The 16,996-nt window shown below is 37.5% G+C and overlaps 1 protein-coding gene across 1 annotated transcript in view; it reads left to right on the top strand.

Annotated features, from left to right (window-relative positions):
• PIEZO2 (piezo type mechanosensitive ion channel component 2) overlaps positions 1-16,996 on the top strand; it is a 497,782-nt gene that overhangs the window by 423,717 nt on the left and 57,069 nt on the right. Inside the window, exons 36-39 of the mRNA XM_082257361.1 lie at positions 3,536-3,702; positions 4,754-4,947; positions 15,356-15,523; positions 16,122-16,529. Coding sequence (XP_082113487.1) covers positions 3,536-3,702; positions 4,754-4,947; positions 15,356-15,523; positions 16,122-16,529 — 937 coding nt within the window. The remainder of the gene's footprint in view (positions 1-3,535; positions 3,703-4,753; positions 4,948-15,355; positions 15,524-16,121; positions 16,530-16,996) is intronic.

A 16,996-nucleotide genomic window follows, 5' to 3' on the forward strand; every position in this document is an offset into this window, starting at 1 on the left:
GAATATTCAACCAAGTAAAATAAAACTATAACACTAGCAGCGCTAAGGCAAAGAGAACTGTTGTGTGAAACAAAGTCCTTGACAACTCATATGATATATAGGTGTGCAGTCCATACAGTGATAAGTCAGGCAAAATCCATCCACCAGGGTAGGGGAGTGAAGGGTCTTGTCTATTCCCACACTGCGGTGCTCCCCCCCTTAAATGGAACACTCACCAGAAAACAGTGAATAAAAAGCCTCCAATTATATCCACCAATCGACGGGTGTACACATCACTGCTGGGCTGCACCTAGCTCCTCCTTCCTCCAATTTTCCTCCGTTCAAAGTTCATGCAATTGAACAAAGTGGGGGCAACAATAGTGTAATTCCGCAAAAATGTTTTTTAAAACCACACAATTAAAGCCCCTCTCCCCTCCAGATGTCTACTTACAAGAGGGCAATGGAGTGAAGGCATACAGATCAAAATATGCACACTGGATAGTCATCCCAAGTAATTCCTGCAGCCCAATAGGAATCCTGGACGATGCCCTGTGTGATAAACTCAGCGACCGCGCACATCAGCTCTGACGTTTCTTCCTCTCGACTTCTTCTGAGAGCCCATGTGCGCGGCGCGGTCGTTCTCCTTTAATAATGACGCCGGCGCATGCGCACCAGCGTCCCTCTTAGGGGTCAACCTGGAAATACACAGCCCTTAGCGTACATCCTGCATCGGTACTCCGATGCGCGGATGTGTGCTTCCGGCCGGACGTGATGACGCACGTCCGGCCATCACCTCAGACTTGGTAGCCGATGACCACATCCGGTTACAACCCTGGATGCACGTCACCGCCAAGCTCCATAGATACCGGCTATGCGGACACCCCTTACCACTCGGCTCCAGAGCGGAATACGATCCTAGGAGCGGGTTTTATTTCTCAAACTCACTTAGCCCACCCACTGGCCTATATTGATATAGAACAACAAGCGCCAATGGGGCCATTATACTGCATTCATGATACCGGGCCAATTGATATAAAGCATCCATAATTTGCACTGCATGCCTTACACTTAGCATCAGCTTTTTCATAAAAACACCTAATTCTACTAGCAACAAACATCAAGTGTGCAGTCTGATACATAAAATAAAAGTGCATTCACAGTGTACCTATACCAATGTTAAAGAAATAGCAGTAAATGTTCATATACATAAATATCTAAAATATGTTAAAATACCAACATTCTTAAAATAAAGTATATATAAATACTCCAAAACGGAGAAGGCCTAAAATTAATATTAAATAGAAACATAAAAAATACATTAAAATTAGATATAAGCAAAGACACAAAAAAGAGAAAGTCAAAGGTCAAACAGCTACTTTCTCTACATACACATATGTGAGAAAGGGGATGACCTCGAAATAGATGTTACTCAACATTTCCTGTAAATCAACTGCCAAAATGGAATCTGGATAAACACCACATCTATGATATTATTAATTGCTAATAAAGCAGTTAATATCCAGATCCATGTTTAAACCTTTGGGGTACAGACTATCAGTAAGGTAGATCCAGTGTGTTTCGCGCTTCGATATTTCGCGAACCCTATTTGAATATATAGGTGGCCCAATGTAACTATAAATATATACCATTCCTGGAATTCTTCTTTAAGAAACTTATGAAAAGAAAGTAAGAGTAAATACTGTGACATCTTCTTAGTGCCCAGTTCAACACTCTAAACATGTTCATGATCTATGGTTTGGCCCCAGTTCATATTACCTTTCTGTGTTTTACATCATACAGCCTCTGGGCAAAGATGTAATAAAGACTAGCTCCAAAGTCACTTAAATATAACTAAGATTTATTGTGCCCCAAAGGTAAAGACCTTTAAGTTAGTTCTTACTAATATAATGTGACTTTTTCTTCTGCTACTGTCTATTAATCATAAGCAATAGTTGCTGTTCATTGCTATATATAGTTATGCTTAAGGGCTACTATATTTTACACATAGGCATTTGTGCATCTTAATGTTAAAAGTTTGGCAGCAATCCTAGGTAGCTTTCCAAGAGTTTGGTTAGTACAAAGGTCATTACCCTAAAACTTATAGGAAAAATACTTAAAGTCAGTGTGTTTAGTAATACCACAAAAGCCACATGTTAGAATGTAGCAGCCGGTTACTGGATAAACAATCACACACAAAGACAGCTTTAAGGATTTGAATTAAAGTCAGTTCAAGACAATTTCAAAGAAAATTTTGTGTTAAATGTGGTTCTGCATGGACTGCTTTAGGCCATTAGATAAACTAGGTTTATATACCTTCATGAAAGCTGTGTGAAGGGGCCTTTCTAATTTCCAAGAAAAAGTGAACCCATTCTTTAGACACCTCAGGGAAAAAAATGATGATTAGCTTTCCCAAATTCTAATCCTAATTAACAAACCCTTATCTGGGTCTTTTTTCATAAATGGATTAAAAAAGTAAATTTAGATTTACTGATGGTTATTGATAAAACACATAGTTGATGATAATAAAACACCAGATATCAGCTGCTATGCTTGTTAAAATATCACGAGTTGAGATAAAGTAAACAGCCAGATACACAGTCAAAGTACATATATGGGAACTATATTGAAATTCTGTTCAGCCTTCCTTGTTATTCACAAACCCCTACCACATAGGGTAGCCTGTCACCAATTTACTAGCACAGTTTTTCAGTTACCTATGTCACTTGGACACAATGGACCATAATGGATATATATACAAGACTCACCCAAGCTCTACCGCCCTATAAATGATGTAAAGACATATTGCTGGTTCTTATGCCAACCAGTCCACTATAGATAAATCCAACAAAAAGCCAGCAACTCTGTGCTTCTTCTTAAAAGATCCTTTACGTATTTATTATTATATGGCATGCTATGAAGAAGGCTGAGGCCAAAATGTGTCTATGGACATTGTATTTGCTGTTGTGCATCAATAAAGGATCTTTTAAGAAGAAGCACAGAATTGGCGGCTTTTTGTTGGATTTATTTAAAATGGACAATGAATTGGGGTGTACACTGGACAGAGGGTTGAAATCTGAAATTGGGGAAACTGGCTATGCAGCATGTCAGAGGTAAATCACTTGACCAAGTGGGTAAAAGAGCTACAGTAATTATGTATTTGCAGTAACTGCAGACATGAAGTGAAAAATGACAACCTGACTTGTAACTAGATGGCGTATCATATGTCTGTTCCTCATATATATATACATTACTGAAGATAGTCATTACATTTACTGATCTGCTGTAAATTTTCAAGACCCCATGTGAACAGAGAAGTGGGTGCAAGTCTCTACTGACATACTAGCATGAAAGAAAGGAAGATAAGAGTTTAGAAGAAGGCAGATTAAAAAAATTCTTTCAGTGTTATTATATTTCACAGACTGTGATGATAACTTAACAGACTCATTTGGCTTTTAAGATGTGTGCAAAGCAGGGCTTTTGTGATTACAACATTCTTAACGTATTTTTTAGGTATTATTCTTAATCTTTTAAAATCATGCTTTATCTTGACTTGCAGATAACATCATTAAAAGAGTATTCAACATTTTGAAGTTTACATGGGTCCTTTTCCTTGCCTCACTTGATAGCTTTACTGCCTGGCTCAATTCAATTTCACGAGAGCACATTGATATCTCAACGGTACTAAGGATAGAGCGCTGTATGCTGACAAGGGAGATTAAAAAGGTAATCAGCAATCAATTACTAAATTAGTAGAGGCTGTTCACTTAGTAACATGAGGGTGAAATCACACAAGAATGGAGAGCTGACAAGCACTTAACTTCCCTGGCAGCTGCCCATTCCCAACTGTGCGATTTAATGCATCCCCGCCCCCCCCCCCCCACAGCTCCTTTTTTTTTTTTTGCTTTTGTGCAAACTTTTTTTGAAGTGTACCAAAGTACACTTCATTCATGCTGCTGTACAGCAGCGTGATGTGCTGCACTGCTGTACAGCGCTATATAGTTCTACATTATAGCAGTGAACGCTGTAGCGCAGCTCCGGGCTGTGTTGCAGTGTGACAGGCAGGAGTGTCCTTTTGGTGACAGGCATTTTACGAAGCAGAAAAACACCTGCCATTGCACTGTGTGTGAGTTCACCCAGAATCTTCACTTTTGCCAAGTAATAGTCTCACAAGTATTTAGATTCATTAAGGATAATTTACTAGATAAAAGAATGTTTACATAACAAAACAAGTATACAGTTGTCCATTATAAAGTCCACTTGTGTAATCATTTTTTTTGCTTTAAATACTCAATTACATTTGAAGGAAAGTAAAAAATATATATTTTTGACTGAAGCGAACAGAGCTTCACGGTATTTACCAAGTACAGTGAACATTGTTTTTGCAGAGTCAAAACTCTTTACTCTTTTGGTCCATCAACCCTACCCTAATTCATTTCTAAACTTGTGAGCAGACTATTACAGCACCAAAAGTTTAAATATGTATATATACTACATATACAATGTATCTACACTGTGTGTGTGTATATATATATATATATATATATATATATATATATATATGTGTGTGTGTTTGTGTGCGTACAGTATATATATAAGTGTGTGTGTATACAGTATATATATATATATATATATATGTGTGTGTGTATATACAGCATATATGATATATCTACTATATGTGTGTGTATATAGCATACACAGCAGTTATTATTTTATTTACAAAAACTGTTTTTTTACCAATAATTCCATTCTAATAAATAAATACGCTACTTTTTAGGGTAATGTTCCCACTCGGGAAAGCATTCACATGTATTATCAAAACCACATCATGATGGCGCTTTCAAAAGAGTCAGGACTAGACAGAGATGATGATGAGCCTGATCCAACATCATCACATGCAATCAATGGCAAAATCTCCAGTAAAAGAATGGACAGTGCAGATTCTGCTGCTTCTCATGACAGCATGTCCAGGTAATTTTCTAATGAAAAATAAAGACTACAGTACAGTCCTTAATTGCAGAACTGTGGGGATTACTATAGAATAATTTGTAATTTAAACATATATACATACAGTACTTCCAAAAGACAGTTTTTTGTATATAGCCAGCATTGAATTTATAATTCACATTGTCCGAGGCACCTGAATCCTGTTCAGAATGTCCTACCTCTTTTTTGCACATAAAATGATTTTATAATTTGAAGCATAGGTCAAGAAATTTGCTGGAAGCAAATTACATTTTGGCTATACAATCTATGACCGAGCAGACTTAATTGCAGAGTGTTTAGCCTTGAATAATCATATAACTGCAATGAGATAGAAGATTTTATATCAAATGTATCAGTAAATAATGAATGTCCAAATATCAGAGGTTCTGTAGCAGTCATAGATAGAAAACACCCAATGTGAAGGAAGTAAAGCATGTACAACTGACCAAAGCATTTACGGAATTCTGAAACATTGGTAAGTCGTTTTAAGAGACATAGTTTAAGATGTCCTAACATCAATCCCAACTCAATTAATGAAGTACCTAAACTACATCTCAAATGTATCTAAAATAGATTTTTTGAACTGTAAATACAATCCTATGTTCAGAGAGTAGGGAAAGAGATTGACAACAGGGTCGACAGAGAAGGTCATTTTGGAGAGAACTGTGCTGCTATCCGACACTTGCTGGATTACAGAAATTAAGAACAAAGTGCAAGAAAAATTATAAATTCCTTTGATGTGTTTGTAAATGTGACTGAGAGGGGGGCAGAACAATAAAACCTTGTTAGGGTTTATATTGATGAGCATTGCTCTTCTGTGTTTGAAGTGCATCTGGAATGCATGTCAAATGCAGGTCAGCAAAATCCCATTGTCTTTAATTGATGAGGTTACAAAATGCTGACAGATTTCCAAGGGCTATAGTAAAATATGTAAAAAATAGTACACAAATTATACAATATACACATATCAAGGGATTTATTATATTGTACCTTTATATCTGGGCATATGTTTGTGTAGAGGTGAACAATCTTCTAAAAAGTTTGATCAGTTGTAGTCTGAGCTGGAAGTCCTATGGGAATCCAGTTTTCTAAATTGTGCAGAATGGTTTAATAAGCCCCTGGTAGCTCCGCCTGATAAGATGATGGGGTAAAAACCAACCTGGGAGCTGATGGAAGATATAATGCATTAACAGCATTTTGAGCAGTCTTTGGTGCCTTTCTTTCAGATGTTTTTTAGGAATCCAAACGAGGAAATTTAGATTTTAACTTGGATCATCTGAATTAATAATTAATAATAATTAAAAATGAATAATTAATTTTATAAAATTCATTCAGAATTATTATTATTATTATTATTATTATTATTATTATTATTATTATTATTATAATACAAAATCTAAAAAATCTAAAGTCATCCAAATTTCAGGATCAACTCTAGTTTTTAAATGCTGTAATACAATTCATATGTACTACTATGGGGTAAGATGATATTTAGGCAGCAGTGATACTAAAAAGTAAGACTGTGTTTGAGAATATCTCTACTTCGTATTTTTGGTAAGTAAATTATTTTGTACTTGGCAAATTCAGTTATAGAAAGCAAAATACATCTTAGACATTGTCAAGAGTGCTCATTATGTGTAAGAAATAGCAGCTGTCATACAATTCAGAACTGTTTGGAGGAGAATCAGACAGTTATTGCCTTCTTTCAACTAGGTCCAATATTTTCTGCTAGCAGGGCTTTAGGGAAATTCAATGTATTTTAAATATCACAATGCTAAAAGACTAATATTTCAGGAACCCTGGGCATTTTGCTCATTTTACTTATGTATACATTTCATTGATGGTTTTCTTTTTTAGTATAATAAAAAAAAGTAGAAAGAAACTTAAACTAATAAAAAGAAGAAAATTGTTTTAAAATTAAGATTGCTTTAAATAATTGAGAATAACTATTTAACATGTTTAACATTCCTTGTAATCAGAGAGCCTGTACAGAGCTTGTCAGCCCTATATAGTTGAAAATCTCAGTTCCCTATTCTGAGAAATTCAATCTATAATTGCTTATACGACCAGTACTAAACTTTCACTATAAAATGAGCAAGCACACTAAATGTATTTCATATTTTCTAGATCCAGAAATTTTAGGCCAGATATTCATACTACATAAGTTTTAATGCCAAATTAAATGTAGTAAAGAGAAAAAATTAACCACACTTTAAAATACCAACCAAAATGTTGAAAGCATTGAATTCTTGTAAATACATTATCATCAGTAATGATAGATCTATGCCATATAATCAGCCTAACTGCAGTATTTATTTCTGGGGTTCTTCTTTATTTTGCGATCTTTATATTTGTCAATTTAGCAGTGTCATATATACTAGGTTAAAAAAAAAAACCTCATAGATAAAAACCCAAGTAAAGGAAAATATAGTCGTTACCAGATTCCAGCTATTCTTTTTCTAGAGAAAGTACAACTGGTTACTGTAGATTGTAGGATTTCAATTCCCTCCAATAGATAGCTTGATGCCCATCAGTTGAAGCATCTGAAAATCAGGCTTTTATTGAGAAACGTAACTTAATAAACCCGTAATGTAGAAATTGCTGTTTGTGATGGATAAGACTGGTGATCTACATTGTGTGATTTTGGAAAGATTTATTTAAAAAAAAAGTTAAAGTGCAGGGCCCTCTGATTCCTTTTGTATTGTAACTGTGCTGTCTGCTTTCATGTTGTAAGGTGCTGGGCAAAACTATTATCGTTATTTAAATCCTGTATAGTAATAATAATAAAAAACGTAGTCAGCATATGAATGCTAGACATTTTCCCTACACATCCTTTGATCAACAAAAAATTGCAGACTCAGTTATTTTTGGATTAGGACTAACTGTTTTTAATTGGCAAACCTTTGGTTTATTAAACCCCTAGTATTTTTATCTTCAAGCCCAGCTCCTGGCAAGTGATAAAATATCCTTTTTGGTGGGGTTGCATCTGCCATGCAAGGGTTAATTGCTCATTTATGTCTAGGAGAATCTCCACTCCTCCCAGCATCTAGACCGGTCCCAGCAGCTTCTGCTCCCCCCATGCTCCACTAGTCTAAAGTCCTGACATCATCAGTACCAGCGCAGGGTCCATAGCCCCACACTAGATGTAAGGATGCAGAGAGATAGTCCACTGCTGCATCATGGGGGATCGCCATCTGCTGGGGGAGTGGAGGATCAGGTAAGTAGAACTGTTTCTCCTCTCCCCTAATGAGCACAATAAAATAAACATTCCCCAGAAAACGAGTTGCTAAATTTTTTACCCTAGCACTTGAGGTTTACAACTTTGAATGATGCTGACCCCTGCTTTCTCAGTTCCACTTCCCTGAACTTCTGACCCTCAAGGGAAAGAGTTGACAGTGGGCAATGCAGTCTTCACACGGTCTGTAAGCTTGGAAAAGGGAGGAGGAGGTGCAGGAGGCAGTGGAGAGTGAACAGGGGAGTGCCTTGCCATCCTAGGCTATGGTGCTGTATGTTTCTATTGATGCAAAACAAAGGAGCCACCTTTAAACAGAAAACCTGTGGCAGTGGTCATTGCACTAGCTTAAGCTGGAACATAGACAAGGATAAAAATATGATAAAGCTGCATACACAGTAATTTATTAAATTAGCTGCTGAAAGTGCACTGAAAGTGCTTAATGAAATTAATGGTTTAACATCACTAATTATTTTATCCAATTTAGAGATCAATCAGCAGTCATTTTAGGAGGAAATGTATTGCACACTTATGGGATATTGCTAAGTACCTGAGAGCAGCAAAAAAATATCTATTATTATTATTATAATATTATTATACAGGATTTATATAGCGCCAACAGTTTGCGCAGCACATTACAATGATAGTGTAGAAAGTACAGTTACAATACAATTCAATACAGGGGAAATCAGAGGGCCCTGCTCGTTAGAGCTTACAATCTAGAAGGGAGGGCCAAGTGATACAAAAGGTAATAACTGTGGGGGATGAGCTAATGAAGAAAATTAAAGTACAGTTGTTAATCTATATTGAGGGTCAGCAAACTATAGATCACAATCTATCAGTAGATTGTGGACAGGTGACTGGTAAAACGCAGTCTGGGCTTGCTGACCTGCCATCCCAGCGCATCAAACAGAATGCAGATGGACTACTTGTAAAGTTGGAGCTGTAGTAGGGAGAAAGAGCCACATAAGCCAATGCTTCCTCTGTAGTGCTGGCTCCTGTGCCATGCGGAGTGATACCAACTGCACGTCATCTCTTATCCCGGCTAGCAATCTCCAGAGTGGAGCCAGCAGCAGGAAAGAATAGATCTTCAAGTCAGTGTGAAGCAATACACTGGGCATAAAAGTATAGGGCTGCTTTCAAACGAATGTGCTTTAGCTTACCCACACTGCGGTTGCAGTGCATTGTACCTGAAGCTTTCCTTTGGGTTTGCTGCACTTAGCCATAGAGTTCTATTATATCCTGCAGGTTTGGTGCATTTTCTGAAAGGGCACCACACGTGCAGCATATAATAGAAGTCTATGGCAAAGAAGCATGCAGTTGCGGGGCGCTTGCAGAATAGCCCTATTTACTTTAATGGGTCGCGATTGGCAGGCAGTAGCACTCACCAAATGCAACAGGGGGCTTAATTCCTGCTGTGGCATGTGTACACCTTTGGCTGCTGCCTCAACTCAACCGCAGGGTTTTATCACCCCTCAACTTTACCCGAATGAGCATTAAGGAGGCCACTGCCGGATGCAACTAGGGCTCGTTCACAAGTGCAGCAGGCACTGCTGCTTCTCTGGAAAGCAATCCAAGTGTGTTTTACAGGTGGTGAGGAGGCTTTATGTTGCCTCCTCAGCAACTGATTTAAACCCATGATTGCTGTGCAATGCGCACGATTGTGAAACGGTAATACTGCAATTAGTTGTGAGGAGGTGACACTGTGCCCAATGATCTTTGACTTCTCCCATGATATTCATGTAGATCCCCATCTCTTTAAGGTTGCCCACCCCTGATCTATATCTTTAATACCTTCTATCAAAGGAACTAAATGAAATCAGTACTAAACAAATACAAAAATGACTAGCTATTCAATAGGATGCACACAGAATCTGGTGCAGCTGTGCATAGTAACCGATCCGCTTCTTTGTTTTATTGTCAAAGCTTAATTGAACAAGCTGAAGTTAGAAGCTGATTGGTTACTATGAGCATATGCACCAGATTCTGTGTGGACCAGTTTTAGTAAATCTCCCCCATTGTGTGCAAGTAAATAAAGTTTAAAAAATAACAATAAAATATCTTGGGTTCCAGTACCTCTGTTTTCAGTGACAAAAAAACACCCAACACTCCTGCATCATTGTCGCCTGTATCTTCCACATTGTACCTAACAACTCAGTATTGTAGGTCCTCCTAGCTTTGCATCTGGATCTGTTTATAATCACTGGGGCAACTTGTAGTTAAATTACTAGAACCGGATGTTTTTCTATATAATTACTTTTCAGTTGTAAATACCATAAAGAGGCAATAATAATGACAGTATCCATTGCAATAATTGCTACATTATTTCTAATATTAGCTATTACAGTTTTGTAAGAATATGTTCCCCCCCGAAAACTCAAAAAACCCACGCTAAATTAAATCCTAAAACCGAATTACCATTGCTGCTGTTCAAAAAATAATTCATAATCCATCATAAATCCATCATAAAGCACTGAGAGCACTGAAAATGTTGATTTAAATCAAAATTTTAGGAAATTAAAAAATGCGCTAGACAAACAGGTGAGAACATGGTAGGATGTATTCACCTTGAATAAATATGTCAAGGATGGGATTACACCTAGAAGGCTAAGATGGGAGGTGGCGCCTAATGATGGTATGGTTGGGAAGGAGCTAAAAGACGAGTGGTACTCCTTCTTCAACTATATGGAAAAAAAATGTTAGAATTGATAATCTCTAGAAAATAAAGGAAACTAAAAATGGTGGATGAAACCATCAAGGCCTTGAAGGATAAACTTGCCCCATTAGAAGATACTAATGATTACAAAGAAAAAATGAAATCATTGCAGGACTTTGTGGGAAAACTGGATAGAGACACACAAAAAAAGAAAAAGTACAATAGAGATAGCAGTGATTATAAACATAGCAAAGTGTATAAATGGCAAGAAGAATCAGAAAACCAGATAGGTGGATGCAGAGCCTCTACTGAGGAGAGAGATGTGATCCAGGGAGGAGCATGGGAGACTCCTCAAACTGCAAATACTAGGCCTAATCCCCAATATACTAGACAAAGAAATAGAAGAGACGTAACAACATCCCCCTATCCCCCTCGCCAACTGTATAAAGGAGCTCATACTGGAACCCCCCCACTACATAGTACCAGTTCACTATAGGTTTGAGCCATTGAGAAATGGCTACAAGCCTAACAATGGTTAAAATAGAGGAGGAAGGGGATGAGGTAGACCAACCTGGCACAAGAACCACCACTTTTGGAATTACATGGAGGTCCCCCGTTGAGGGGAAGGGGAAACCCTTACCACAGGGGAAGAGGGGGAGGTTACACTCCATCAGAGAGAAGAGAGGAGGAATGGACACCATAGTATTACAACACACCATCCCAATCCAGCAGAAGAGAAGAAAGAAATGGAGAGGCAGAGGGGGGCAGAGGAAAAAGAAGAAGAGAGACTTAAGAAAAGGAATTTTTTTTATTTAAGTGATGCTGTGTTTACAGAAGATGAAATGCGTGTCTTAGGTTTGAAGTTTGCTCCAGACAAAAATCTTAACAAATTTGATGTTTTTATTGAATTAAGGAAGTTCTTGAGGAAAATTAACACTAAAAAAACATTATGCAACAGGTAAAAAAACTGAAGAACATGTAGAGAGCGAATACAGATATACTCAATTGAGAAATAATTCTGTGTTCAATCCCCTAGTGGATAATAACCACTTTTGTGAGGTGTTCATAACCCTGGTAGAACAGGACCTAGAAGACCTAAATGTCAAACCATTAGAACAGAATAAAGAAGTTGTTATAAGACTAGCAGATAAAGGGGGGGGGGGACTAGTGATTTTAAATAAAAAAGACAATCTGGTTGAATTAAATAGGTTAGTGGATGACGAGGACACATATGAAAAGCTGAAAGGGAATCCCACCAATAAATATAAGGCGAAATTAAAACTACTAATAAAAAAGCACTAATGGAAGCTCTTATTAACAAAAAGGAAGCTAGGTATCTAATACCAGATGCACCAAGAATGCTTTTTTTTTTATCAATTAACCAAAATGCATAAATGTATATAATCGCTTTATATAAATATCATACAGAATTATGCTCTGGAAGCAGTAAAGTGGGCCCTGGACAGAACAGATTTAAAAAGGAAACAAAAAGAATTTATGGTAAAAGCTCTAGACTTAGCCATGAGTGACAGCTTCTTTTGGCATAATGGGAATCATTATAGACAAAAGAAATGAGAGGCTATGGGGGCTAAATATGCCCCATCGGTAGCCAATATCTATATGAGCAAATGGAAGTATGAGGTCATATATGGGGAACCTGGACATGAATTACTATTCTACAAAAGGTATATCAATGATATCTTGGTTGTGTAGGTGGGAACACAAGAAATCTTTCTTAAAATTATTATTAATAGATATGGCATATTATTCTCAGAAGTATATGAGAATACATATATCAACTTCCTTGACTTGTCATGTTCAAAAAGAGTGAAAAGTTGACACGAAGAAATATTTCAAGGAGATTGATAGAAATGGATACATCCCAAAGTTGCCATCACCCTAGGTGGCTGAATGGAGTACCTAAGAACCAGATGATTAGAATATGTAGAAATTGTGATAATGAGATAGATTATGAGAGCCAGACAGCCAATATTATAGAGAGATTCCAAGAAAAGCATTATAAAATGAATGAGCTTGTGAAAATTAGAGAAGAAGTACGAAAATTAGATAGTGATAAAATGCTGAGAAAGAAAGAAAAGGCACGAGGAATGAACATGGACTAGCCTTTCTGACTAGTTTCTCGAGGCATTATAAGGAGGTTGATAAAATCATACACAAACATTTGCCCATACTTTGAAAGATCAAACACTGGGTACTTTGTTACCCAAGAGACCACAGTTTGTTTACACCAGGCCCCTTACGTTGAGAAATAAGCTGGCAAGGAATGTTCTAGACCCCCCTAAAAAAACTGCCACATTCTTGAATCAGGAAGGTTTTTTTACCTGTGGGAGATGTGTAACATGTAAGAATGTTAATGATAGAATTAGGAAAACTACATACATCACAAGTCAAAGGGAGAACATATAGGATAGATAAGTTCATCTTGTGTGAGAGCATGCATGTAACTTATCTCCTTGAATGTCCATGCAAGCTTGAGTACGTTTTGAGGACCACCAGAAAACTTGAAGTTAGGCTGTGAGAGCACATTAACAATATCAGAAAGGGCTTTAAGATACACAGCCTATCCATGCATTTTAGATTGGCTCACAATCGGGACCTAACATTGCTGAGGATCTGTGGCATAGATAAGGATAATTCCCAATTGGAGGGGAGGCAATATTAAAAAGGGTATATCCCAAAATGAAACAAGTGGATATATTTGTTAAAAACTATGAGTCCCAAGGGGTTGAATATAGAATTGGACCTCAATTGCTTTCTTTCCAATTGGTAATTTTTTAAAAGGTTTTTTATAAAAGGTATTTTGAAAGATTTTTTTGACATCATTAATTTACATTCTAATTTTATTTATTATTATTTTTCAATTGTTTATTTGTTTCTTATTATAATTTTTTCTTAATAGAATTTTTAATTAATATTTATTAATTTTATTTAATTTTCATATTTTGTTACATTTTTATTACTATTATCAATATATATTTTCTTCATCAATTGGTTTTTATGTCTGGAAAACAAACATTCTGATTTAACATGTTTTATCTTAGAAGTGGTATGTCATTAGGGTCCTCGGCTGATTGGCAACAGAGAATGTAGTTAAATAAGAGCCTACATGGTGATTACAGAGCTGACTGTGTCCATATGTGGATGGGAAGTAGGCCACTGTGTTGACTATAAAGCCGAGTACACCCTAATAGACAATTAATTTGGGTCATGTGAACGGAAGTGTCCACGCATGTCTATTTAACTTGCTGAGCAACCAGGAATCTTTGTCTATGATAACGCCCTGTGGGAGTGGCAAAACGCATGAGCATAGATTCTGGTTCCTCAGTGATGTCACGTCCAGCTAAGCAGTGGAACGCACGCAGAGGTTTGTGTTCCATGGCCGCCTCGTGGTACGGGCTCGACTGAGTGATTAACTGCCCTGTTATTTTATGCTTTACCCAATGCGATAATTTATCTGCAACACTGTAAGTGTAATTTTAATAATTTCTACTAATAAACAATGCTATATTACACTCTTGGGGTTCTCTCTTCTCCATGTATGAGTGCCAAGCCACAAGATACATGAAATGTGACATGTTCCTCACTGTTAACAGATATCATTAGATGTGACAAGTAGATTGAAAACATATTTTTATATTTCTCTAAATAAAAATTAACTTTTTTTTAGCTTCCATTTACAGGTTGGGGCACCCACCTACATTTATTTTCCATCCAGATAAGTATCTGTCAGACAGGTGCACTCACCTCAGAAAACTGTGTACTTAGGCTAGGTTAACACTTATGCGGTTGATTGCTGCTGCCGGACCATGCCTGTCCCCGAAGCCAAAACCACCTGCACAGAAAAACATGCTGCCACTCAGGAGATGTGGGGGTGTCATTAATCCTAATGGTAACCTCACACATTAGAAACAGCAGCACGGTTACCCGCACAGGGTACTAAACTGCACTTGTGGTTTCTGTGTGGGCAGCGTTTTCCAAAAAATTTTAGGGACCTTTTCCATGCGTTTCAGAAGGCACAGCAACTATTCAAATAAATGGACTACAGTGCCCGTGCAAAACACTGCTTGCAGACACTCATAATTGTGAACCTAGCCTCAGTGCAGTTACTAGAATAATTTATCTTTTTCACTGTTCTGTGATTACCTGCCTCAAAGGCAGTTAAATGAAGAGGCTAAAAGGCATCCAACCACAAAGCAGTGAGGAGGAGAGGAATTTTTTCAGTTACACCAAGTCAACTATGTGTAAAAGACAACGTGCCCTATTTTTCTGCAGATAACCTATCTAGAAGTAAGATAAATATGCACTCTGCTATCAGTTTCAATTTTTTAATCTTAATCTTAAATGATTGATACATGATATGATAGTCTGTGCGCTTTTCATGTGCTTATCTTTTTATTTATTGCATGAAATCATGTCAGATTATGTAGAAAACATTGTGCTTGCTTCTTACTTATTGTTGTCTTTGTGACTATTTGCGCTGCTAGCTGCAACACAGAAGCAACCATGCTGTTCTCAAGGCAATCTACGCTTGATGATTTAGATGGACCAGACTCTATACCAAAAACAAGTGAGCGTGCGCGACCTAGGCTTCGTAAAATGTACAGCATGGACATGTCCTCTTCATCTGCTGACAGTGGCAGTGTAGCATCAAGGTGCTTTACCCATGCATGCTTATTTTATTCACAAATTCATTAATCAATATATGTGCTATACCTGCATTTTTACATCATGTCAGTCAAGGTATCAGGAATGGATCCTGTCGTGCATGTTGCTTGAAATTGTCCAATTGAATTTAAAGCAATTGCCAAAATTATTTTACGAAAAACTGTGTGATGTAAAATTTAGGCCCAAGGCAAATGTTCAAAGTGCCTTTTTTTTTTTAAAATGAATATTGTACCAATCAGCTTCATGCTATGCTTTGTTCTTCCCACCATCAAACATTATATCAGTCACTGCAGCTCTTTTCCTCTTACACAGTCAAGCAATTACAGCACCCCTTTTCTGTATAAGAGCGCTGCTGTGGACAACTCTGCAGTCTTTTTGGGCACATGTGGTTCCATTCTTCACACCATATATTTGTTTTGGTGAAACAGCTGATAGAGATTGAATGAAGCAGTTTTAAAATCTTAGTAAAATGTATGTGCCTTTGTAGGCGAATTCTATAAACATGTTTTATTTTAAAATGGGCAAAGAAGAGTAAATGTTGTGATCATGCCTTATTTGCTCTCATCGTATTCTTTTTTTGTACAGTGAGCCAACACAGTGCACTATGGTCTACTCAAGGCAAGGGACAACTGAAACCATTGAGGAGGTCGAGGATGAGCAAGAGGAAGAACACAAGAGTCCAGTTACAAGAACAGAAGCGGAGGAGGAAGAAGAAGAAGAAGAAGAAGAAGAAGAAGACTATAGTGCTGATCTTGAGGGAACTAGCTATACACCCGACACAGATCTGCCTTTATTTGCAGCAGATGGAGACCTTCCACCATCCTACAGCAAAGCTGTTAGCTTTGAGCAGCTTTCATTTACTTCCCGTGATGAGTCTGCTGATAATAATCTTATGGTTGTAAGCCCTGATGAAAGCCACATCGACAAGCTGCATGATACTTTACTGCCACCTCTTACACACGAATTAACCGCTAGTGAGCTGCTTCTAAACAAGTAAGTGTGGATCTAGAAGACCTGTACTGACCCTTTCTGCCTGTCTCTGCCAGAATGGAAAGTTATCTTTGAACAGAAAAATATATCATTATGTTATTAATCAGATTTCAGCATAGTTTAATGTACCCATTTAGTGTATGTAGGGTGTGTTAGGAATACCTCTTTGAATTCCTAATTCAAAGGCAAAAAAGGTAAAAAAAACGTATTCATTCATCCAGCCTAACTGTATTAAGTTGGTTAACCACATCCCAAGACTGGGTTCACACTGACGCAAATTGGATGCGGGTTTCTCCGCATCTAATTCGCATGACAGGAGAGTGTGACCAGCTCTCAATGGAGCCAGTTCAGACACCTCTGTTGCGGCCGCGGAGCGCACAGCAAATGGGTCCTGTGCATCTTTGGCTCTGTTTCAGGCCCGAATACAGCTAAAAATTCAGGACCCCAGGCACGAATCCACAGACACATCG

This window comes from Pelophylax lessonae, assembly GCF_965119305.1.
Source record: "Pelophylax lessonae genome assembly, chromosome: 5".
Taxonomy (NCBI): Eukaryota; Metazoa; Chordata; class Amphibia; order Anura; family Ranidae; genus Pelophylax; species Pelophylax lessonae.